Source organism: Propithecus coquereli, unplaced genomic scaffold, assembly GCF_000956105.1.
Source record: "Propithecus coquereli isolate 6110/MARCELLA unplaced genomic scaffold, Pcoq_1.0 Scaffold134, whole genome shotgun sequence".
Classification (NCBI taxonomy): Eukaryota; Metazoa; Chordata; class Mammalia; order Primates; family Indriidae; genus Propithecus; species Propithecus coquereli.
Window position 1 is genome coordinate 2,496,318 of NW_012137636.1, and position 24,737 is coordinate 2,521,054.

A 24,737-nucleotide genomic window follows, 5' to 3' on the forward strand; every position below is an offset into this window, starting at 1 on the left:
TTCCTAGCTTAAACAGGAATTTGACAAAAAACAGGAAGTCTTAGGGCAGACAGCCTAGGGCCTCTATGGTGGCACAATGATGTCATGAAAGATCCCAGCCTCTTTCAATTTTTCTGCTCTGCCATCCTTGGTATGTAGGCCTTTGTTCTCCTGTTTGTTGCTTCATGAGCAAACTGTGGGTGCTGTAACTCCTTCACATTGTCCAGGAAAGAAGACAGGTGTAGGGCAAGGATGAGCTCTGGTTGGCAGAGCTGGACTATTTCTAAACGCTTTCTTAGTAGCCCTGGTAGCAACTTTCATCTCATTGGCTAGAACTGTGTCAAATGGCTGCCCCTAACTGCAAGGGAGTCTGAAATAGTATTTTTAGCTAGAATTAAGGTTCCATTAGAGTGACTGGGTAGCACAGTCTATTACAGAAAACCTGCATCATAGCAAGTTGTCATTTCAGAACTGGAAATAAAGGGACTTCACTCATTTCAGATGCGCAGTTAACTGAGTACAGCTAAGACATGGTAAGTGTTCTACTATAAAGAGCAAGGGGAGTGGAGGGAGGGTGTAAGGGATCCTACTTCATTAGCTGTGGAGGGGAAAAATTTCCCATTGTTTACTAATCCAGTGGTAGGTAGCTCGAAGCTCCCCTTTCTGATGCCGAGAAGGAAAGAGACCGGATCCCAAAGCCCCCTATATTATCTGTAGGTGGAAGTCTGGAGCTATGAAAACGCACTTCTAACATTTAACTTAACTATACTGACTCCTAAACCAGGGCAGAAAATGAAGAGTAAGGCAACTTTGGGCAGTAGACATAACCTTACGTTCCAACGTCTAAGCTATAAAACAAAAAAATGATACTGCTATCTCACTTCATCACACGCAGTAGGTGCTCAGTGAACACTTGTCAACTTCTGCGAAGATTAAGAGGAACAAGACGGAAACTGAAATCATTTACTCATCAGTAGGCAGTCACGCAGGCATTACCATCCCCATTTAGAAAAGTAAACGCAGGCCCAGAAAGGTTAGCCAGGGTCCCACAAGAAGTACAGGTGGACTTCACGTTAACTTAAAGCCTGTCATCCTTCCGCAGTGCACCCCACGGCCTCTTCTCCGCCAAAGCTCTTGGCACCGCGCTTTACAGACAGACGACTTCAAAATTTTATAAGTGTGATTCAGCATCAGGCAGGACGCTAACTTTTGCAGACAACTCTTGGGACGGTGAAACGCTTCCTAAATCTTCAGGGTGTGGTCAAGACGGTATGCTAGCGCCAGCTAAACTAGTGGCTAGGCCTCCGTGTGGCCGGGGGCCGAGGCCTAGCGAACCGGCAGGACCGGCAGGCTCCAAGGCGCCCGACCGGCTTCTGGTTAACGCGGAACTCGACAGCTGCTGACCCCGGCACACCGGAGGGCGGCTGCGAGGCCGGCGGGCCACGCGCAGGGGCGTGCCGCGCGTGACGCACTTCCGCCCTGAGCCTTCCGGCTTAAAGGGGACCCAGACCCTCCTCACAACAACAACAAAATCACCGCGCTTGCAGCCGGTACCGCGGCTCCGGTCCCCGCCCTTCTGCCACCTGCTGACGCCTCGGCCGCGCCCGGCTGGTGCCTGCTCTGCGGTACCCAGCCCGAGGGGTCAGGCAGAGAGCCGGGCCGCGCCCTTCGGCCAACTTCTCTCACTGCCACCCGCGCCGCCTCGCGAGACCGGGGGCTGGGCCGTGTTCGTGGCCGCCGCGCAGCAGGAAGGGAGCGGCTGCAGGGGCGAACGCCCGGCCGAACTGTGCGGCCGGCGGCCCTGCCTGGGCGCGAAGGGCGGCGGTGGCGGGCCCAGCTGCCTTCTTTCAGGTACCCGCGCCCGGCTGTCCGCCCTGAGCCACCCAACTCCTTCCCTGGCCAGCGCAGCGGGGCGGTCGCGTAGGGGCCTTGTTGCGTTTCAGCTTGGGGGTCGCGGCGGGGGCGGGGCGGTGACCGCGGCGGTCGTGTCCTTACCCCTCCCATCCTCCCTTCTCATCGCTTACTCTCTCTCCCCGCGCCTCCTTCTACAGTCCGGAGCCCGGCGGAGCCCGGACCTGGCCGGGAGAGCTGCATCCACGGCCCAGCACCCAGACCCCGCCGCCGCCACCGCCGCCGTCGCCGCCACCACCGCCTCTGTCCATCCTTGGTACTGGCAATGGCCTTCATATCGCCCGATGCACTTGTGACTAATCTGGACACGGAATACTAAGAACTCACTTCCGTTCTCATCCCATTCGCGCCAGCGGTAACCACCTCGGTTCATTTGGGCTTAACTGCTGCTCCTCTTGACTCCGTCCGACTTTGGAGGCATCATGGACCAAAGTGGGATGGAGATTCCTGTGACCCTCATCATTAAAGCACCGAATCAGAAATACAGTGACCAGACTATTAGCTGCTTCTTGAACTGGACCGTGGGGAAACTAAAAATGCATCTATCTAACGTATACCCTAGCAAACCAGTAAGTGTGTAAAAAAGCTGGGTGCAACTGCTCTGACCAGCTTTTCGTGCCATGTACCTTCCTTCTCCCTGTTTCTCCCCTCCCCTCTGGAATCAAATAGGTCTCTCTTGGTAGACTGCGAAGTATTTTGAGTTCTGAGGTTGTGAGTGTCTCCCGAGTGTCCGAACCATCATTAATATCTTCCTGATGAGATTCAGTTAATTAGGAAGAGTATGCAGAAATATCAAGAGACTTAAGAATTGGCAGGCACGGGAAGGACACCGTTTTCTTTGGACTTAAAGTCATCAACTTAATATGGGAATGACAGATGCATCCTTTTAAAAAAAAAGATGAAGCACTACAACCCATATTAGAGCTTTTATTGCGTAATAGACTAAAATCCCATTTTACTTTCAACAGTTGGTGCAGAAGTTTGAATAGAAATTGAAAATAATGTTTTTTTCTTGGAAATTTAAGTATGTGACCCCTGTAAAAATTATACTTTGAAGTCTACTATATAGGCCAGGCACAGTGGCTCACTCCTGTAATCCTAGCACTCTGGGAGGCCAAGATGGGAGGATCGCTCGAGATCAGGAGTTAGAGACCAGCCTGAGCAAGAGCAAGACCCCTTTCTCTACTAAAAATAGAAAGAATTTTAAATTATATATATATATAAACACAGAACCACTATATATGTTTCAGGAAGCAAAGAGTTAAAGATGTGGGTTCACTTTCTTCTGACACTACTCCTTTCACATTTTTCTCCTGTAGAGGATACATCGACATTTCTTTAGAAGAGAACAGTTCTTTCATCCCCCATCATTTGGTACATCTTTTTATTCCTTTCATATCGTCATATGTAGATCAGTGTTTTCCATTCTGAATCATATCTGGATATTACAAAGATAATAAATAAAATACAGACAGTACAGCTCCATTTGTCCCCAAAGTCAGTTTTGAAACGACATGGTTGGTAATTAAGAAGTCTTAGAATACTTGAAAAGAAGAGTAATGTCTTATAAAGTACTATGTACAAAAGTGAGGCTTTCACATTCTCCATTGCATAAATTTTTTATTCTTTTTTTCTTTTTTTGAGACAGGATCTCCCTCTGTTGCCCAGGCTGGAGTGCAGTGGCATCATTATAACTCACTGCAACCTCAAACTCCTAGGCTCAAGCAATCCTCCTGCTTCAGCCTCCCAAATATTATAATTGGGGCTACAGGTGCATGCCACCACACCTGGCTAATTTTTCTATTTTTTATGGAGCACTAGGGTCTTGCTATGTTGCTCAGGCTAGTCTTGAACTGTTGGCCTCAAGCTTCCTAAACTGCTAGCCGTCACACCCAGCTAAATTTTTCTTCTTGACTAAGTAGTGTTCAGTTACTAAACCTTTTGTTTAAATAATGAAGAGACTTGGATTTTAGGGTGATAAATATTTTTGTCATCAGACAAACTTAAGCATGGATCCTTTGGAAGGCAACTGTGCTCTTTAGGCTTAACACTTGTTTTATGCACCTAAGTAAGGAAGGCATTTGATCTGTATCAAGATATTTGTGAATTAGGACTGTTCTAGTGTTGCAATATTAAGTTTAGTTAGGTTTTTAGTCTTCTAGAATAACTACAGAAATAGGGCAGTTATTGCAAAAATGGGAGGTTTAGAAAAACAACTTAGGTGGCATTAGCTGTGTTTGTCAGTACTTTGTGATAAATATTTTTAGTAGGGGGCAAGAAAGCCCTGAGTATTTAAGTACTTGGAACAAACTAGTTGGAGCTCTCATTTATTCAGACATTTTGTTTGAAACTTAAAATTTATAGAGAGAGTAACAATTTGAAAATTTCTCTTTTACAAAAGATTTCCTGTTGCATATGATTAGTTTTGCACATTTTTGAAGTGGAAAATAGCTTTTCAAAGTGGTCAAAATTGAAAGTCATAGACTTCCATAGTACCACCTAAATACCATTTGTAAGTACTTTTCTTGAGCATATATACTTATGTGAGATCTTTGTTTATGTTATTAAACCAAAAGGGACATGGTCTGCAGTATGTAGACCAAGAGTTACCACTTTACTAAAACTTTTTTTTTTTTTTTTAAGTTGCCTTATCTGCCCCAGGAGAAGCCTGCTTTTGGCAGGAGTTCTGCCTGTGCAGTGCTAATCACTAGTGGAGGACTGTCAGTGCCCTTGTGTATTAGTCAGCTACTTGACGACAAGATCAGTTGCAGAACTTCTCTCCTCCCTCCGAGCTGCCTACGTCTTGTAGACACACTGCAGACACTTCTGGAGACTATACCAAATACTATGCAGTCTATTAATGACCTAACCTTGTAGCAAACTTTTTCTCTTCTCTGGCAAGTTTTCTTCAAGTGAATTGTAATGTCTGAAGTTCTTTTCTAGGTTAATGAGAGTGGGTGGAGCCTAGGGCTGGGGAGTTCATGTATTTATTGTTAGAGAATTTTGCTGAAAACTTTGTATAGTTACGAGATTTTTCAGGTTTACATTCTGATTTATTTATGCTGTAAGAATTGATTTGAAGCATCACAGTTGCTGAGCAGCTGTTTAACGATACCCCAAAGCCATAGGTAGTCCACAACACAGGAATTTGAGTCCTAAAAGTTACTTGGTGAGGTTGTTATTTAGAATTCAGAACAGTTTGCTTTTAGCAGTATTACAAAGGAATAAGTTCAGGTTCTTATGACCACCCATACTGATTACTTAACATCGATACTGTGTGTGTGTTTCAAGTGCTGTTTGGTGTTTAATGGAGATCATTTCTTGTGCCCCTTTCTTGCACATCTGCCTGATGAAGGTGGGTGGGCTTGGAAGCAGAGTAGGGCTCCAGTACCTTGTAGGAGCAGGAGTTCCCCAGTAAGAAGTAGAAAAGTTGATGGCTCTGGTTAACACTGCTCTGATTGGATCTGATGGGTCTGGGATAGGTGGAGGGCCTTGGTCCCTGTGGGCAGTGGCTCCTAGGAAAATAAATGGGAACTGTTGGAGGAGGGAAAATGGAGATTTGAAGTTGTCCTTTTAGGATCCCTGCAAGGGTAGGTCATATGTCTACATGCTGTTAACGGAGTTTTGGCTAAACTCTGCAAAGTCTTAAAATCTTAAGATCCTAGCTTTATGGTCAGATACTGATTTGACTTAATCACAGATAGTTGCCCTGTGGATATTTAAAATTCAACTTTCCTTCCTCCAATAAACTCACAATAAATGTACCCCTCCCCACCTAAAGCACACTTTCTTGGACTTCATTTATTTATTTAACTAGGATTTTATTGATCTGGCATTTGAATATCTCTGATTAACATGAAGATGATGTTAAGAGTCCTTCGCTCTTACGAAACTCAGATCTAGTGGGGGATGCAGACATGTAAGTAAATAGCTATATTACGTTACTAGTGTGATTCAGGAGGGATGTACTGTGTGCTGTAGGAGCACAGGGAATGGTTAACTCTGGAGTAGGGGTTAGGGGAATGTGTAGCCGTTTCAAGAAAAGGTTCACAGGGACATTTACATTTTTGTAAAGATTTGATAACAGTTTTAAGCAGACAAGATGAGCCAGAATAATCATCAGATAATCTTTTTTTTTTCTTTACTATTCTTTTAGAGTTAATGTTGGCACTGAGTAATACAGTACTAAGTGAAAAGATTATAAATCCTTAATGGGTTATGAAGGGAAAAGTATTTTCTAGTTAGGAGTTTAGACAGTTGCCATATTTATGAAACCGTTCACAAAATGGTCATTAAAAACCTGAGATGTGGAATTGAGCACTTTTGGAGTATAGTTAACTTTCAATAATATTGATAATTAGTTTAGGACTTGATTTAGGGACTGGTAAGTGCTCCAGCTCGTGTTGATAACCGGATAGTTAAGAATCTTATTCTAATGTGACATTTGTCATCACTTCATGACTTTGGTTTTTCAGATCCTGAAATTGGCCTGTAGTGTGAAATCATTCTGAAAGTTTGGTAATTGTTATTAGATGGTAAAGATACCTTACAAGAAGGCCACTTTTACTTGGTTTTCAGATGTTGATCTGGGTTTAGACTTAGTTATCAAAGATGTAAATATCAAAGTGGTTGAACTTGTTATCTAGTAGAATGAAGTATCCTAGGAAAAACTTCAAAAATATGTATTTAAATCCAATTAGGCACCTTTCTCATTATCTCCTCTTACTGTCCTCATATACAAACAGTAACTAAAATGGATCTGACTCACCCTGAATTCAATTTTGAAGTCAAATCTTTCTGGCCCTTGGCTCTCCATTTTTCAGTCTTGGGATCAAAAATGCCTCTTGCTTGTGTCCCTCAGTTCTGGGTAGATTTCCTCTGTCTCTAAAGTAGTCACTTTCATTACTTTGGTCTTCCTGATCAGCTAGGCAGGTTTGTGCTGCCAAATTATTCCTTTATTCTGAGATTCTGTTAGAATTAAAGAAGCAAGAGTAGAACCAGTTGTATAGTTTCTATTCTGAGAATGTAACATTCCTTATCCAAATTGCCAGAAGGAAGTCTTACTTTCATAATCAGTGGAAATAGCTTGTAATAAATCATTTGAAATTTATCTCTTTTTCATTTTTGTAATTCCCTCTTACCTTAGGCATGTCATTTTTAAAACCTGATAGTTTAAAGACCTTGGAACTGTTGATTTAAAGGGACTATAATCCATACACATAAATTTTAATTTTTGTTTTATAAGACTATTATTTTATAAAATTTTAATAAATTTAAGAGGGTTTCATATAACCTAGCAGTGTAGTTCAAATTTTTAAAACCCTTTTTGAGCAAAGGATACTCTTAAATTAAATGTGAAGGTTGATAAAAAGCAGACTAAGTTAACAGTTTGAGTGACTACTGACTAAAATTTGTTTTATTAATGTTCTTTGTAGTCTTCTAATGTCTTTATGGAAAATAACAGCACTGTGAAGGTAATGCTTTGTTTAATTATTCATCAATGCTTTTTAAAATAGGATTTTTGTTTTTAGAACTCTGTTTCTCAATATAAATACTGGTTTGATTGTTTAGAATGCTTTTGTTCAACTGCTGATTTTATACTAATATTTACTAAGTGGTAGCCTTGTGTACCAGGCAGTTTACTAATCACTTGATAAACTTTATCACATTTATTACTTGTATACAACTTATGATGTGAGGTTTCTTATTAGCTCTATTTTATAGATGAGGAAACCGAGGCTTGATGACTTTTTTTCCTAGGGTCGTAGAACTCTTAAGTAGTTGAATTGGAATCTGAACCCAGGTTGGTCTGACTTGGAAGCTTAACCATTACTACGCACATTGTATATGATGGCTATGTACAATGAGATGAAGAAAGACATTGAAGGACATGGCCATTTCAGTTATATACTTGTAAACTAAAAAGAACCAATTGAACTATAAAAAGAGGTATATATGTTTAGATGGTTTGTTGTCTAAAAGCTAACAATAAATGGATGAATGAATAACATAGCCTTATTGCTGTGCTAACACCTATTAGCTTAGTGTGTGGTTATTTCTGTTTATGCTGATAAATTATAGAGAAGATATGGAAACATAACATCCTAAGACAACAAAACACGTTGCTTTGCTCCATCTTTTCACAGTCTACTAGTTTTTATGAAATAATAGCAGTTGCATACTTTGGCATTCTCTATGGTATATCAGGTGTATATCTGGTACGTGAATGACCTGTGGACACTGCTAAGAGGGGAATGCCTCTTTGGAATTCCAGAGAATGTGACTCTTTAAACTTCCGTAAGCCAGTTTTGCTTATTGTTGGCTGCAAGGAGATAAGGGGTAGAGGCAGGTTGGATAACTGCTTCCATTTACAGTGTTTCTCTGTTTCGTGGGGCTTTAGATTGGGTGAATTTAATGGGAGATGGGAAGGAAATGTCTACCAGTACAAATCCACAGAATTCATTTCCCACAGAAACAATATTTCATGTACCTCCTGCGATTCAGATCAACTGTTTAATACTTGTTGAACTTTGTATAAGTACTGAAATGTTAATAGTTACTACTTTCAGAGGACTTGGGTTATGGTTCTTTGAACTACTAACCTGTAGGATGAAGATTGTTTTACTGAGCTATGAATATGCTAGATATTTTAAACTTATAAATCAATATTTTAAAATTAGCATATGGAATTTGATTATGCTGAATTTGGGTACACTGGGAACATGATTTTTTAAGCCATAATTACGAGAGACCCGTTTAGTTCTTGACATAAAAAAAATTAACCTTTTGATAGTAACGAGGTGACTTTCTTAAAATGTAAAAGTGTTGTTGGCTTTGTAAACTCATCTGTCAGACTCTGTGAATACTTTAAATGTATTAGTGATGTATAGTATTTTATCTGTTTTTGATATCTGGTTAAACATTAAGGGGTCGAGCACTTCAGGTAATGGTATTTATGTAAACCTTCTAAAAAGAACGTTTTTAGCGATGTCTGTTAAGTGAGTAGCAGAGCTTTTCTTGGCCAGCAGGTTAAGCAGTTGTTTATTTGGATAGTTCTGTCTTTGGGCTACTCAGAGTACTATCGGGATGTTTCCAACTCGCCCTTCATCTTAATATTTAGCTGCCTGTGTTCTGCCATATATGACCAGGCTTTGTCTCGGATGGCGCAGTGGAGGTGGTGGAAGGAGTGTGCGTGATAGGATTCGCTGACTACCGGATGTAGGAGTGAGCACCGGATGTAGGAAGAACAGTGGAGGTGGTAACAGAGACAGTCAACTGTATCTTGCCAGTAAACCTTTTAATTGATAATTTAATTAGTACTTTTAGATTTGCCAATCCTGAATTTTCTGAATTCTTACATTTAAAGGGTATCATGTAATTTTTTAGAATTGAGAAACAAATCAATTTTTGTTGTGTTAAGCTACTGAGATCTTGGGGTTTGTTACAGTGGCTATCGTTACTTACCCTAACTAATAAAGAAGAAGATTTTTCAATCAAGGTAAAAGATAGTGTTATTAGCAGGTCTGCGTAAATGAGAGTATGTCAGTTTTACAAGTTAAATTTAATTTGAATTACGATCTCAAAATCTGTACTATTCTTAATGCTGTAGCTTACACTACTAAAATAACTACTTGTAAATTCTGGATAAATGAAACCATATCAATTTTATAAGTTAAACTGAATTTGAATTGTGATTTCAAAATCTGTACTTAATGCTGTATGTAGCTTACAATACCAAAATAACTAGTTGAAAATTCAGTTGATTATTGTCATTTGTTATCATGTCTGACATATAGTTTGCCTGCTATTCGAATTAAATTCACTGATATTTGAAGAGGCAATTTTCTTTTAGTAACATAAAAATTTTCCAAGTCTCACTTATTACCTAATTTAGGCACCTGAGAAATTTATTTTTCTGTTTTTAATCACAGTATAATTAAAGAATTCCCTTTCCTTTTAAAACTTCAGATTATCTGAAGGCATTTGGCTATTCAACTGAAAATAACATTGTTTTTCTTATTAAGATATAATTCACATACTATAGAATTTGCCCTTTTAAAGTGTACAACTCATCGGTTTATAGTATTTCAGAGTTGTGCAGTCCATTATTGCTATCTAATAATTCTAGAACATTTTCATCACCCCAAAAAGAAACCTTGCACCTGTTAGCAGTCACTTCTTCTTTTTTCCCCGGCTCATGGTAACCACTAATCTACTGTCTGTCTCTGACGATTTGTCTATTCTGGACATTCATATAAATGGAATCATAGTTATATGGCCTTTCGTGTCTGGTGTCTTTCACTTAGCGTAATGTGTACAAGGTTCACTTATGTTATAGCATGTGTCAGTACTTCATTCCTTTTTAAAGGCCAAATTATATTCCATTGCATTTATGTATCATATTTTGTTTTTCCATTTATCAGTTGCTAGACATTTGTGTTATTTCCACTTTTTGACTGTTATGAATAATGCTATGAACATTTCTTTTGTAAGTTTTGTATGACATATATTTTCAGTTCTCTTTGGTTTATACCTAGGAATGGAATTGAACATATACTGTGTCATAGGGTAACTCTATGTTTAACTCTGAGGAACTGTGAAACTGTTTTCCACAGTGGCTGCACCATTTTAGATTCCTACCAGCACTGTATGAGGGTTCCAATTTTTATACATCTTTGTCTACACTTGTTTTTGCTTTATGTATTTTGGGGGATATCATATAATTTTGTTTTATTTTTGTGTTCTGCTTTTTTGAGGATTGATATTTCCTTGCCGTGAAAAGATAAAACAATTTATTTGAAGTTGACCACTAATTTTGAGAAAAATACTAAAATACTAACACATGATTGCTCCTTCATCATAATCTGCTAATATCAGTACCACTTACAGAAATGAATCAGATGAATTTAACACTAGCAAGTGTTTTAAATTAGTGTTGCGATTTGTAGACTAGATATTTTATTTTCATTCTTAATGATTACATGTAAAATAACTGATAAAACAAACTTCAGATGAGTTGGCTCTTCCACATCTGTGTAAACCATTTTGGACTTATTAACACTTTACTTAACAAATTTGCATTTAGCATCTTCTTTGTCAGGCACAGTGCTGGGTTCTGGGAACACAGTAATGAATAAGATGGACATGGACTCTGTTCTTGGCACTTACATTCTACTTAGGGGGGGAAAAGACATATGAACATAATTACAGATTGTGGTTTGTGTTATGAAGTAAGTAAACAGGGTGTGTGAAAGGGAATACTGTTCTGTAATTTTGTTAGTCAGAGAAGACCTGGCTGAGGAGGTCATTTTAAAGCTAAGAGCTAAAAGATAATTAAGAGATAGCTATGCAAGAGCTGGGAGAGAATACTGCAGGCAAGGGGTGTCTGAGTTGGGAAAGAGCTTGGGGATCTAAGTGAATGCTAGCTTGGCCAGTGAATGAGGAGGAAAGAGTATTATCAGAGGAGATTGGAGTGAGACAGAAGCCAGGTCTGGCCATGGTAAGGAATTAGAATTAAATCCAATGTAGTGGTAATCTATCAGAGAGTGGATTTAAGTTTTTAAAAGATCACTCTAGCTGCTAACTGTAGAACAGAAGCAAGAAAACCAGGTGAGGGGCTCTTGTGGAAGCCCAGGCTGGAAATGATGGTTTACATTAGGGTAATGGCAGTACACATAGAAAGAAGTAGACTGATCTGAGAGGGATTTTTGGAGATAGAGTATCTAGGATTTGCTGATGGTTAGATGTGGGAGGCAAGATGAGAGAAAGAAAATCGAGGATAATGCCTGGGTCTTTTGGTTTAAATAACTGGTGACAGGTTGTTAGGGGATAGGGAAGAAGTAAGAGGAAAGATTTAGGGAATTGGGAATTGAGATCCAGTGTAGATATTTTAACTCTGAGTTGCCCGATAAGACATCTGAAGGTGTCAGATGTCACAGCATTTGGATACATGGATCTGGGTCTAAGAGGAAGAGAGGCCATGGATAGAGAGACAAATTTGCAACTCATCTGAAGAACCCTAGCTTTTAGAATTGGGTAGAAACTCTAGCAAAGGACCTGGAGGGGCAAAGAGCAGTGATATGAATGAAATGTGTACATGCCTCCTAATGATTTTTCTAAGCCTTCAGCCCTCTTTCAGAAGTGCAAATGGTGAAGGCAGTGGGTGTCTCTCCTTTTTGCAAAAGGTCGGAACCTTTTGCTGGGTGCTATTGGATATTTTCCTCATCCTGCTGAGGGACTTCCTTAGCCACTGCCCAACCTTTCTGTTCAGTAGGTATCAGCTTTAAAAAGAAGAATTTGAGGTTAAGAGATTACCAGTCTCTCTCTGGGCTACCAGTAATACTACTTTAGTCAGCTATATTTTGGGTTAAATACAATATGTGCTAACTTTTAAATTTAATAATTATTTGTATGTTTTTCTTAAACTGGGACCCCTAGTTTTGGGACTAGGAGTTCTTAATATCTTTTATTTTGTGTTTTTGTCTTGATATAAGAATTACCATTATTGATAATCTGGATGAACACTTTCTAGCTGACAGTCATGAAATTTCAGTACCTGTGTTTTTAACTAAATGATCTTCCTAAATATGTTTAAATTGTGTTGCAAAGTTTTTCAAGCTTGGGCTTCTGGAGACTGTGGAGCCTCTATTTGACTGAAAATGATTATTGTATCTGTGAAAAATTTGTTTTAAAGCTGCCTATTAACGAATTATGGGAGTAAGCTTTTTAAGTGGATTGCCAGTGTACTCAATTAATATATGTTAGTCCCAAATACTGAGTTTTCTAGCATATTTTTTCTCTTTTGTTTAGAAGTGATACTTCGATCTGATTAATTCCATTACTATTACAGCTTAATAGGAAGACGGGGATTACCTATGTAGACAGTAGATAATATATAGATATATTTAGAAGTAGTTGGCAAACACTACATCCTTTCACTAAAACTCTGAAGTTAAATAACTTATGTTTTGGACATGGATTTCTTTTTACCAACATCAAAATATTTTTCTCTCTGTAGAGAAGGTAAAATAGTTAAACGATTTCCTTTTGTTATTTATAAATGTCATTTTAAACTGAGACTTGAAAGTTGTTCTTGTGTGGATGGGGACTTTCTTTTTTAGTCATTAAAAGTGATAGCCATTGCACCGTTAACCAAACCTATTTTAGCAGCCTCCTAATCATGGTCTTGTACATAATGAACACACACAATCTGCTGTTAGTCATATAACTTTTCAGTACTTGCACATATCTCATTAAATCTTCATGAAACTGCATGATGTAGGAGTAGTAGTTACTAGAAATTAGCACCTAATGTTCATTGAATTCTCATTAGACATTGTGCTCTGTTCCAAGAGGTTTATGTGCATTTCCATTGTTACGAAAATTCAACCCTGTGAGATTGACAGTTATTATTGCCCTCATTTTACAGATGAGAGAATTGAGGCACAGAGTGGTGGGATCTTTTGCAAGTTTCTTAACATCTCTTCGCCTATATGTGCCATATTCTTGTTTAAGTCCAACTCTTCCACACACGACCCCATCCTTATTAGCTACTCAAGGACATTGCTCTTGAAATTCTGTTTTTTTCTCCTGCGTCATCAGTTTTTTTCCTTTACACTGGATTATTCCTATTGGCATACAAACATGTTATTTCTCTCTTAAAAAAAAAAAAACCAAACACAAAATAAAACAAAAAAACCAAACCTTCTCTTGATCTCACTTTCCTTCTAGCTGTTGTCCTATTTCTTTCCTTCCCTTTAGTGCAAAACTCCTCATCAGTTGTATACATTAACTTTGTCTAACTGTATTACTCCTTTTCTCTTGAATTCATTCCAATTTGATTTTTACCCTGCCACTCCACCAAAATTGCTTTTATCAACAATCACTAGTGATCTCCTTGTAGAATGTTGTGGGGAAATACAGAGCTAAATAGAATAATATGAAGGAAGGACACTATGCTTAAAAACAAAAGCCTGGAAACATTCAAATATCCATTAACAAACTGTAGTACTTCCATATAATGGAACATTATGCATTTGTCAAAAAAGAATGCAGAAGATACCTTTATACTGCTAGGTTATATAAAGTGTGAAAACAAGGTGCGGGAGAGTATGGTGTACTACCATTTATATAAGAAGAGAAGGAAAATAGGAGTGTGTTATATTGTTAAAAAGAAATGAAAAGGTAATCCAAAATTATAGGGAAAGGGGAGAGAGACAAACGAAACTTCATTGAATTTACCTTGCTGTAGTTTTTAGTTTATTGCCATGTATGTTTTATGTAATCTAAAAAAAAAAAAAAAAAACCCAAAATTAAATAGAGAAAAAAAATCTCCAAATGGAAACACAAGAATTTAACAATGTCAAGTTGGTTAACGTAGCTATAGGAATTATTTCAAGTAACTGAAACACAGTATTTTGCCTCTGTATCTCTAGTGGTATGTATGGTAAGGACAGAAAAAAGCCACAGAAAATATTAAACTTCGTTCAATATTATTAGTAACAATCTTGTTATTTTGAGATTACATGTAGTAGGATGAAACGGCATAGGTTTATTAATGTTGTTAGCAAGCAAGATTTTCAGGGTGAGAGAAGATACAAATAAAATGAGTGAAAACTATACTATTTAATGGGAAATGTCAATATGAATTTAGGGTGTAAGTTTCTCTTTCTAAAAAATACATATTTTCTAGCTCTGCTCATTGAAGCATCCTAGAAGTAATGATAAGTAAAGAACTCGCAGCTCCCAGATTTTGGTGTTCAGATACCATTTCCCATTAAAAAGAAATAAAATCAAGGCTCTTAGAGCCTTAGAGCAATGGCTATTCCAGGTCTGGGGCAGGAATGTGGGAAATGAACCTGGGGCATTTTGTGCCTGAAAGCAAGGAAGCTATTAGAGATTGACAAGTCATGTCAAAATGACGGCAACCAAGTGAAGGAACTCCTACTGCTCAAATATTGTGCAATTTGAGGATTTAAAAAAATGATGGCAGTACATTGAAAAACAAAATGCCGCAAGGTCATAACGACACGTAAGACCCAAAACTCATTGTCGCTTCTGGAGGTTGCTTGGGCAGTCACTCTGAAAACTCATATATATAGAATAACCAAATGATTGATGAGGAAAAGTTCTTTTGGAAGAATCACAGCTAATAAATACAGAAGGAATTATAGAATTAGAAAAATAATAGTTTTCTACTTCTTACGAAATAATGGATTTAGGCAGGTGAACCTTAGGTAATTATTAATAATAAGGTTGATGGGAACTTTATAAGGGATAGATCAGACTGACAACATCTCAACTTACTCATCAGTCTTAACATCACTAGAAGTAGATCACCCAATCCACATGTAGTACTCTTGTCAAACAAAAGGAATCTGAATTTAATCGACCCTCTAGAATCTTACTACATTGTACAGGAACTACAGAAACATGCTATACAATACCAGGAGGATACAGTCAGCCAAAACAGACTGGGAAATTCTACAAGACAAACAACATGATTTCTTCAACAAACAAATAGCATGGGAAAAATTAAAAGGAAGTGGAAACTGTTAAAAGATTAAAAGAGATACAACAACCCAATCTTGTGTGTGAACCTTGTTTGGCTTCTGATTCAAACCATCTCTACAAAACACTTTTGAGCAAGTGGGAAAAGTTGAGCTGCACTGGATATTACATAATAAGGAATTACTTATTTTGTTGAATGTGGTAACATTATGGTTATTTAAAACAACCTTACAGATACATACTAAATTTTTATAGGTGAAAAGAAATGACGTGTGATATTTTCTTTAAAATATAGTACTTCTAAAAAAAGAAAAGAAATGAGAGATAGATGAAAAAAGAATAGCAGAATGTTGGTAATTGTTGAAGCTGGGTACTTGAAGTTTTTGAAGATGGGGATTCATTTTATTCCTTCCACTTCGTGTATGCCTGAGAATTTTTATAAAATAAAAAAAAAATTCATAAAAAGAGACTAATGTCCTTGATGTAGAGTGATGATGCAACATAGAAGCACCTATTAATTAAATATTTGGTCTGGTGAAAAAGTGATATTAATAGTTTATGATGGCTGTAATACTTATTAAACTTCTTTAGGTTCCAGTTGAAGTAATAAGTACATTATAGAACTTTATAGAGCATTAGATAATTCATTTTGGCCAAGGGTTAAATCATTCACTATCTACTTAGCATTCAACTTATGTTTATATGATTTACCATTCAGTGCTTCTAAGAATATAGGAAAAAACAAACTCAATTTCCCCTACTATACTCTCACAACACTCAATACCAAATACTTCTGTGACCTTTGTTCACCAAATGTATGGGGATTTCTCCCTTCCAACAAGCAAGCAATTCGGCAGATATTTCTCTAGAACACACCATCTGGGTGTCTCTAATTCAGTCTACTGTGTACCTAGAGATAGCATCAGATCCTATAGGTTGAGGGCTCAGTCCCACAAGACTGCCCCCCAGTTTAGATGCCAGTTGAAAGCATAGGTTGTGGCCTGTGCTTTTGACCAATTGGTTATAAATTAGGGTTTCCATGACCCCTTCCTTGGGTTCAATTAATTTGCTAGTGCAGCTCACAGAACTGAGGGAAAAACTTTACTTACATTTACCTATTTATTATAAAGGATATTATCAAGGACACAGATGAACAGCCTGATGCAAGAGATGCATAGGAGGAAGTATGGAAGAAGGGGTGTGGAGCTTCCATGACCTCTCTGGGAGCACCACTCCCTGGGAACCTCCACCTGTTCCACTATCCTGGAGCTCTCAGAACTCAGTTCTTTTGGGTTTTTATGGAAGCTTCCATAGGTAGGCATGATTGGTTAAATCATTTGCCATTGGTTAATCAGCTCAACCTTCTAGACTCTTCTCCCTCCCTGGAGGTTGGGGAGTGGGACTGAAAGTTCCAACTCTCCCTTGGTTTCCCTGGCAACCACCCTCCATGCTGAGGCAATCTAGCCGCCACCCCCCCCCATCCACCAGTTATCTTAATGTACAAACAACAATCATCAATCCAGAGAATCCAGGGCTTTTAGGAGCTATATGGCAGGAAACATAATGAAGACCATATACATATATTGCAAAATACCACAGTGCTTCCATATTTATATGTATTGATTGAAGTTTCATGACTTGTGATATGTATTTTTTAAAAGGTCCTGTATTATGTTTGGTTGTTTATATATAAAAATTTACACATGTACATTTTAAGTATAGCACACTCCAAAATGCTTCCAGGAGAAACTAAGATCATGCCTAATAGTTAAGTATTTTGGAAGGATAGCTATATTGTTCCCTTGGTTGGTTTTTGGTGCGTTAAGAACTCCTGAACCACAGATCTTACTAAGTATGACAATTTCTATTATGGCTTTTTTAATATAAGACTCTTTTGGAGTAGCCATGTATATATATATTCTGCTTAAAAATTGTTATAGTTGTGGCTTGGATTTGGCATATTTAACAGTTTTTGATACAGTTAATATTTGTTTTAATAGAATTCAAGGACCAGTTGTTTATCAGTTATGAAATAGGCCTTATGGGCACTGTACAAAATGCTTTAATTTTAAATAATGTCAGGAGTCTGGACATTCAGCAGACTTACCGTAAGTACAAAGTATGACAGAGATAACCAAAACACATTTTGTATTCTGGGTTTCATATAGAGATGGCAACTGTATCTCTGTGCACTTACGTTGATTTCTCTTTACTCTGTGTTTTTGAAAAATGTGCAAAGGTATTTCTGAGAGTGACAGGAATAATAAAAGCTAGAATAGTTACGTACAGTAAATAAATCCAAATGGCTCTTGAATTAAAACCAATAAATTGTTCTGCATGATGTTAGTAAAGTAGAAAATAAATCTTAATTATACATTTTTGATTAAAATACTAAGAAAATAATGCAAAATAACTCTGGTGACCTTGAAATTTTATCCTACTGTTCACTATTCATATAAAGCCAATCACTTTCTCATATTTATAGTCTTGAACGTTTTTAATGATAGTCATAAGTGCATTGTATTGTAACTGAAAAGACAAACTTCCGATTTACCTTATTTCCTCAAGCTGTTTTTTAATATAGTAATTATCTGTATTTTATTATAGCTACAGTAGATATGCTACCATTTGCTGAGATCTTAAATTTCTTAAGTGGAATTAGGAAAAACAAAAATTCTTAAATTATGTCAATTTGTGCTTATTTGTGCCTAATGGGAATTTTATTTTGCCTATATTTAGGCATGCTATTCCCAACCTTCAATTTGTCTAGTTGGAAAAGTTGAATTCTTTTCTTTGTCCCATTTTTTAGTTGACGAAGGATCAGAGATTGGTGTATTCGGGCAGACTGCTTCCCGATCATCTGCAGCTGAAAGACATTCTCAGAAAAGTAAGCTTTTCTACCACTGTTTGATACCAGATACATTCAGAGTGTGAGAGGAGATATGCTCTGAAGTTTTATCCAACCAGTTCAGTTTTTAGATACTTTAAATCAACCCATTAGGGTAGCATAACAAGTAAAGATAAATTAGAAAGCAAAGACCATGATATATTCTGATTAGTTTAGGTGACAGTGTTATATATATATCCATCTGACAGCTAAATCTGAAGTAGTAGTATATATTTGTGTTCAGGTATTTGAAAACACTATTGACTTATCAGTAGTGCAGGAGTGGAATGTTCAGTAGTGGTGAAGGATGTTCATTGATAATCTTTCTTCTGGATCCCTTTTAACTAAACTGTATGATGTTTTAGTACAAACTGCTTGGGTTGGAAGTTTAATTTCAGGCCAGGAAATAGAGTGAAGCCCAGTTGGTCCTTTACTTAGCCAACTTTGAATGCTGATGCTTAGAGCTAAAATATATTTCCATATAGTGTTTTGACAAAATCAGCTTGAATGCTGGTTATTTTCATGGCAGCTTTTAGCTTATGTTCTTTTGTGGAATTTGTACTTTTACAGCTTTTTAGTGTTTGAAATGCTGCTTTCTGTTTGTGAATATAGCAGAATTGAATAACTCTTATGTTTTGTCTTAGATGTTTGACTTAACGCTTAATGTTGTTGTAGTTATCCTGATCTGATTTAGAAGATCTATGTCCTCTCCTGTACGTTTATGATCACCTGTGGGAAACTTAAAAAAATAAATCTTAGTGTATTCCTTCTGGTTAGCTAGTTGACATTTTAGCTTTGCCAGTGTGACTTCTTGCTGTCATTTCGTTTTAATTATGTAGTTTCAAATTGCTAAAATGGCTTAATACCTACCCCCTCTAAAATAGTGGAATTCATGGCAGATTTTTTTTTTCTTTCTCTATCAATAGACTTTATTTGTTAGAGCTGTTTTAGGTTTATAGCAAAATTGAGCAAGAAGTACAGAGATTTCTCATGTGTTCACTGGGCTCACACACACACACACAGCTTGCCTCACTATCACCATCTCTTACCAGAATGGTACATTAATTACAATCAATGGACCTACATTGACATATTATCACCCAAATTTTATAGTTTATGTTAGGGTTCACTCTTAGTGTTGAACATACTATGGGTTTTGACAAATGTTTCATGACATATCTCCACTATTCTAGTGTCATATGTAATAGCCCTAAAAACTTCTGTGTTATGCCTATTCATTTTTTCCCTGTTTTTATGCTTAAACACCTTTCTGCTATCTGCTCTTCGAAATACAGATATATTTATTATTTTAAGCCAAGGATAGCTTGAATCTGCGCATGAATACTTTTTGAAAGGCTTTTGCTGCCTGCCAAAAATGGTTTCAGACCAGATGACTTAAAATAAAAACTGCTCCAAAGAACTGTTGTGTCCCTTATATAAAACATTTGGAATAATATGTTTACATTTTTAATAGATCTTTGAACTATTTTTGTTAAAGTCAGTGTACCCCTTTACATTTTCCAGTTAATTGCTGCATTAGCTTTCCCTGTTTACTTATATTAATAAAATGTTTTATAGAAACATTCCCCAAAGGTGAATAGATACTGTGAGTTGTGATTCATGTGACCTTTTGAAAATAGGTTTCTAAGGATAAATGTCTTATACTTGGACGCTTTCATATATTCTGTATTCAGAAGCTAAGGGGACATTGTGAATCAAGAGTGTCTTCAGCCTATTTTGCCAGGCATACGTCCGTCTCTGCAGCCTTTCTTTAGCATTCTAACCCCTGTAAACTTTCTCTAAACCTCTAAAGCAGTAGCAGTTTGTGCTTCTCAGTTTCATGCAAAAGACTGTTTTATATATTTCTTTATTATGCTCTGATGCATTAGTCTGATCTCTTAACAATATCATGAGCTGTTTTAAGGAAGGGATTGACTCTTACCCTTTCTTGGATTCACCTCAGAATTAAGCACAATTCAAGGTTCATGGTAGGCAGTTGATAAATTTGTAGTTTCTAGTAGCTTTGTTTCCCTTTCACCACTGGGACGTCTTTCTTTTCTTCCTCTCCCCTTTTCTTTAGCATCCTATTTTTTTCTTTTCTCTTTTTAAATTGCTGATTCATCCTTCATTCTTTTCTGTCCTCCTTTATTTTCTCTTTCCTTTCTTACCATTTACGAGCTTAGTGTCTAAGTATAAACATACTCATGATCTCACTAAGCTAAAATGCCAACTCTAATCATTATTTGGAATATTTTCCTTCAGTCATAGTTATAGGTTTGTGGAAACACATGAAATATTTACAGAATATAGTTCAAATATATGCTTTATATCTGTGTATAAATGTTATAGGTAAAAATAGTTTTTGACTTAAAAAATAGTAAAAAAACTATATATCACCTTGCTAAAATTAAGGCAAATGAGATTATGATGATGTTATTTGAGTTTCTTTTATAGTTGCTAAGTCTTAAGTAATGGAAATATTTTCATTATTCAAAGTTTGTGGGCCTAAGCTTCAAGGTGACTCTTAGGGTTCTGATATTAAGGTGCTAGCTAGATGTTTTTATATTGAAATAATAGATTGTGTTGACACAACTTTATAGCATTGATTGCTTCAAGGCTACTTGATATGCAAATATAAGTTTTTAATATAGCAATTGCTGAGTATTTAGACCATTTTCTAAGCATGGAAAAAATATTGAATTCAGAAGGGCCCCAAATATTAAAATGGAAATGTCTTCATGTGATAACATTTTATTACTTATATAATCTCTAGGCTGTAAAGGAACTTAAGTTTTGAATTAAGTGTTTCAACTTAGCTACTGGGTTTTTGAACTGTACATTTTCCAATACTACCCTTTAAATGTAATCTTCTTCAATTTTAGCAAGATGAGTATCATATGGTTCATCTAGTATGTACTTCTCGGACTCCTCCCGGTTCTCCAAAATCCAGCACCAATAGAGAAAGTCGTGAAGCATTGGCATCTAGCAGCAATTCTGTGAGTTGTTTTGGGAGGAGTAAATACTGAAGTTTTCTGATTATCCTTTTTTGCTTCTAAACACTAAATGAAAAACAGAGGAATTAGAACTTATGGGGTTTGAGATTGGGTTTTGAAAAACTGGAGTTTAGGCTTTTAAAATTTGTTTTTAGAAAACCTAATACACCGTTATCCCTTGAAACCTATTTACTATAAGTTATAATTTGCTATATGGCAAGTCAGTAATAAATTCAATCTTCAGGAGTTTAATTACTAGAATATTTAAGAAAACAGAACTGTGATAGGATTATATAATATAAATGCTCAGGCCAGTGAAGTTTCAGAAATATTTAAGGTGTCTAATATAAAATATTTTATTCAAGGTAGATGAAATTATTTACATTTTAAGTACCCTACATCGTCTTGATGTAGATTACTTGGTCAAAGATTTTGTTTTAAACAGTGAGTAGATTTGTGCATACATTCCAATTGCAGGGGGAAGAATTACTTAATGTACTCATATCTTTCAGAATTGGGTATTCATCTCTTCCTTCTTATTTTTCCATCTGCCTAAAACTGTTTTGGAAATATTTTGTAATAGGTGAACTTCTCAACTTAGACATTTCTACAAATTTTAAAGACATTTATCCCCAATCCTTTTATATTAAATTACTTATGATTTCCCATAAAAGCTTTATATGATACCTTTGGGGGTAAGAGGATTGGGATGAGTAGAAGCTTGCTTTAAACTTCTTGAGCAGGCAGGAAACTTTTATACTGCTAAGTATGCTTTCCTTCTTATCAAGAATCTAGGCTGGGCGCTATGGCTCACACCTGTAATCCCAGCATTTTGGGAGGCCAAGGCAGGAGGATTGCTTGAGGCCAGGAGTTCTAGACCAGTGGGGGCAACACAGTGAGACCCCATCTCTACAAAAAATTTAGAAAACAAAATTAACTGGTTGTGGTGGCATGGACCTATGGTCCTAGCTACTTGGGAGGCTGACATAGGAGGATCTCCTTTGAGCCCAGGACTTTGAGGTTCAGTGAGCTATGATAATACCATTGCACTTCAGCCTGGAAAAAAAAGAATCTAGCCAAAACTTAAAGAGAGGGGACAAGTGGTGAGTGGCAGGGTGATAACTGTTGAAAGATCTTCCAGTAGATACTAGCTAACTGCTTCTTTAAGAAACTAGATCCTCCAGTTGCTATATTTAATTAGTATGGTCTCAATGGTAAGTATTTTCTAGTACCAGCCATGGAAATTTAGCTTACATTAAACTGAAATTTTCTTTGTCAGAACACCCAAGGGTTTTTGTATGGTTCCTGTATTGGCATGAGAAGGGAAAACACTGGATTGGCAGAGTTTTGTTGGTAATCTTTGGACATAGTTTCATTGCTCTGGTTTTTGTTGGGAAATAACCCTCTGATTTATTGACTTGGGTTGCTCAGCCATGATTTTATGTCATTAATATACATACTTGCTTTTTTCAGTATGTGAAAAATATCCTCTTGATAGGATTACATATGAAAATTAAAAAGTATCAAAGGAAAGTTAAATTGAACTCCTCTTAATTTTTCATGGCTCAGACATTTCAGCGGGATTTCAAAATGTCTTAAAGATCTAATCATGAAAAATTATCTAATAAGGTCAGAAATCATTAGTTCTAGAGACTTTAAATTGTGCTGCCAAATGACTAGTTAGGCCTTTCTTCTATTAATCATGTTAATGAACACCGTATTATGATGGCCCATTTAATGAGAAATCTTGCCAAAAAAGAAGCCATTTCCAGTTTATGTCCCTAAGAATCAAACTGCGTAGTAAGATATTTCTTATCTATTTTGTGTGAAGTAACATCTTAAAGAAAGTTTTCGCTAGTTTTGCAAAAGACCAGTGTGCTTGGGACCTTGCACATGGCAGGACTTAGGATGGTAGACGTGCAAAAGGACATCCTGTCAGTAGGAAGGCAGTACAAGTAAAACACAAGTTTAACAAACTTGGAAGGATGTTAAAATAATATCATACTCAGCTTTTTAAAGTGGAAGAAGTATTAATATAATTTATATAACATAATTGTGTATTAAATTTAGATAAAACACTTGTCAAACTATTAATATTTTCAAAGAGCAACAAATTGGGATGGTCTTCAAGGAGTTACATTGTTTAAAGTCATTGAATCTGTTAGTTACTGACATCATTTGATCATGAGAATTTAAAAATCCTGATTGGTATCTGGTTCATTTTGTAAAAAAACAGTATTTGTTGATGGCATCTGTAAATCAGTTGAATTTTAGAACTGAATGGAATCTTGAAAATCTAGTCTAATTTTATTTTACTCCTTGTTAATGTCAGAGGTAACAATAGATTCTAGATCTTTTGTTACCCAGCCTGTTCCTCATTATTTTAAACCAGTGTGTTACTGATAGCGTGTTATACAGTATTTGGCACATAGTAACTATTTAAATAATTCAGTAATTAGTACCATTTATTGAGCACTTTCTGTGTGTTAGGCATAATGAAAGAAGCTTTGCATGCATTAACTTAATTGTGTAAAAGGAGCTTTTATGCATTGATTTAATCCTCGCAATTTAATATGCTATTTTGTATAGTATTCCTCTGCTTCTCAGCCTTTTCCAGTTGAGAAGTGGAATACTGTTGGTTAATTAAGCAGTTTTGACTTTCTGAACTCTTTTGTCTTAGCAAAATTAAAATATAATTAAAATTATAAATAAAAATTAAAATATAATATAATAAAATATAATACCTATTATACTGGACATAAGATTTAAATCAATAAATTTCTAAAATTCAGTTATTTTGCAGAGGGATTTCGTGAATACATTTTTAGTAATATGTTTATAATTTCACAATTATAATTAATTAAATCTCCTTAAAAATTATTACATTTTTGTTTGTAGAGTTCAGATCATTCAGGATCAACAACTCCGTCATCCAGTCAAGAAACCTTGTCTTTAGCTGCTAGCTCTTCCTCAGAAGGATTGAGGCAGCGTACCCCTTCACAAGCACAAACCAACCCCGCACAGAGTCATCAGTTTCCATATGTAATGCAAGGGTAAGTGAAATTGTGGTAGCTGTGGATCATAATTGGGGCTTCCTAAAAATGAATTACTTTTGATTTTCACTGTAGCCCCTTTGCAGTAATTAAAGTACATTTGAAGTTTATTCATATACCTGATTTTATATTTTGGAACTAGAGGGTTAAGGAGAGCAGTGCTTTTGGAAGCTGGCTGTACATCAGAATCATGTAGGGCAGTGCTTTTGAATCTTTGATGTTTCTGCTAATCACCTGGGGATCTTGCTAAGATGCAGGTTCTATTCAGTAGGTCTGATGGGGCCTGAAATATTGCATTTCTAACAAGCTCCCGGGTGATGCTGATGCTTCTGATGCTTGGACCACACTTGGGATAGCAAGGATTAGGTAACTAAATTTTTTTTCTTAACTGAGTTTCACCGTAAA

The 24,737-nt window shown here is 36.8% G+C and overlaps 1 protein-coding gene across 2 annotated transcripts in view; it reads left to right on the forward strand.

The window, feature by feature from the left end:
• Positions 1–1,520: 1,520 nt before the first annotated feature.
• HERPUD2 (HERPUD family member 2) overlaps positions 1,521–24,737 on the forward strand; it is a 37,581-nt gene continuing 14,364 nt past the window's right edge. The window contains exons 1-5 of one of the 2 annotated variants that reach the window (XM_012638784.1): positions 1,796–1,830; positions 2,031–2,459; positions 18,209–18,286; positions 21,169–21,282; positions 24,178–24,332. In XM_012638784.1, the coding sequence (XP_012494238.1) occupies positions 2,313–2,459; positions 18,209–18,286; positions 21,169–21,282; positions 24,178–24,332 (494 nt within the window). In that variant the 5' untranslated portion in view covers positions 1,796–1,830; positions 2,031–2,312. Of the gene's footprint in view, positions 1,831–2,030; positions 2,460–18,208; positions 18,287–21,168; positions 21,283–24,177; positions 24,333–24,737 lie in introns of both variants that reach the window. The other variant, XM_012638785.1, reaches the window with a different exon arrangement.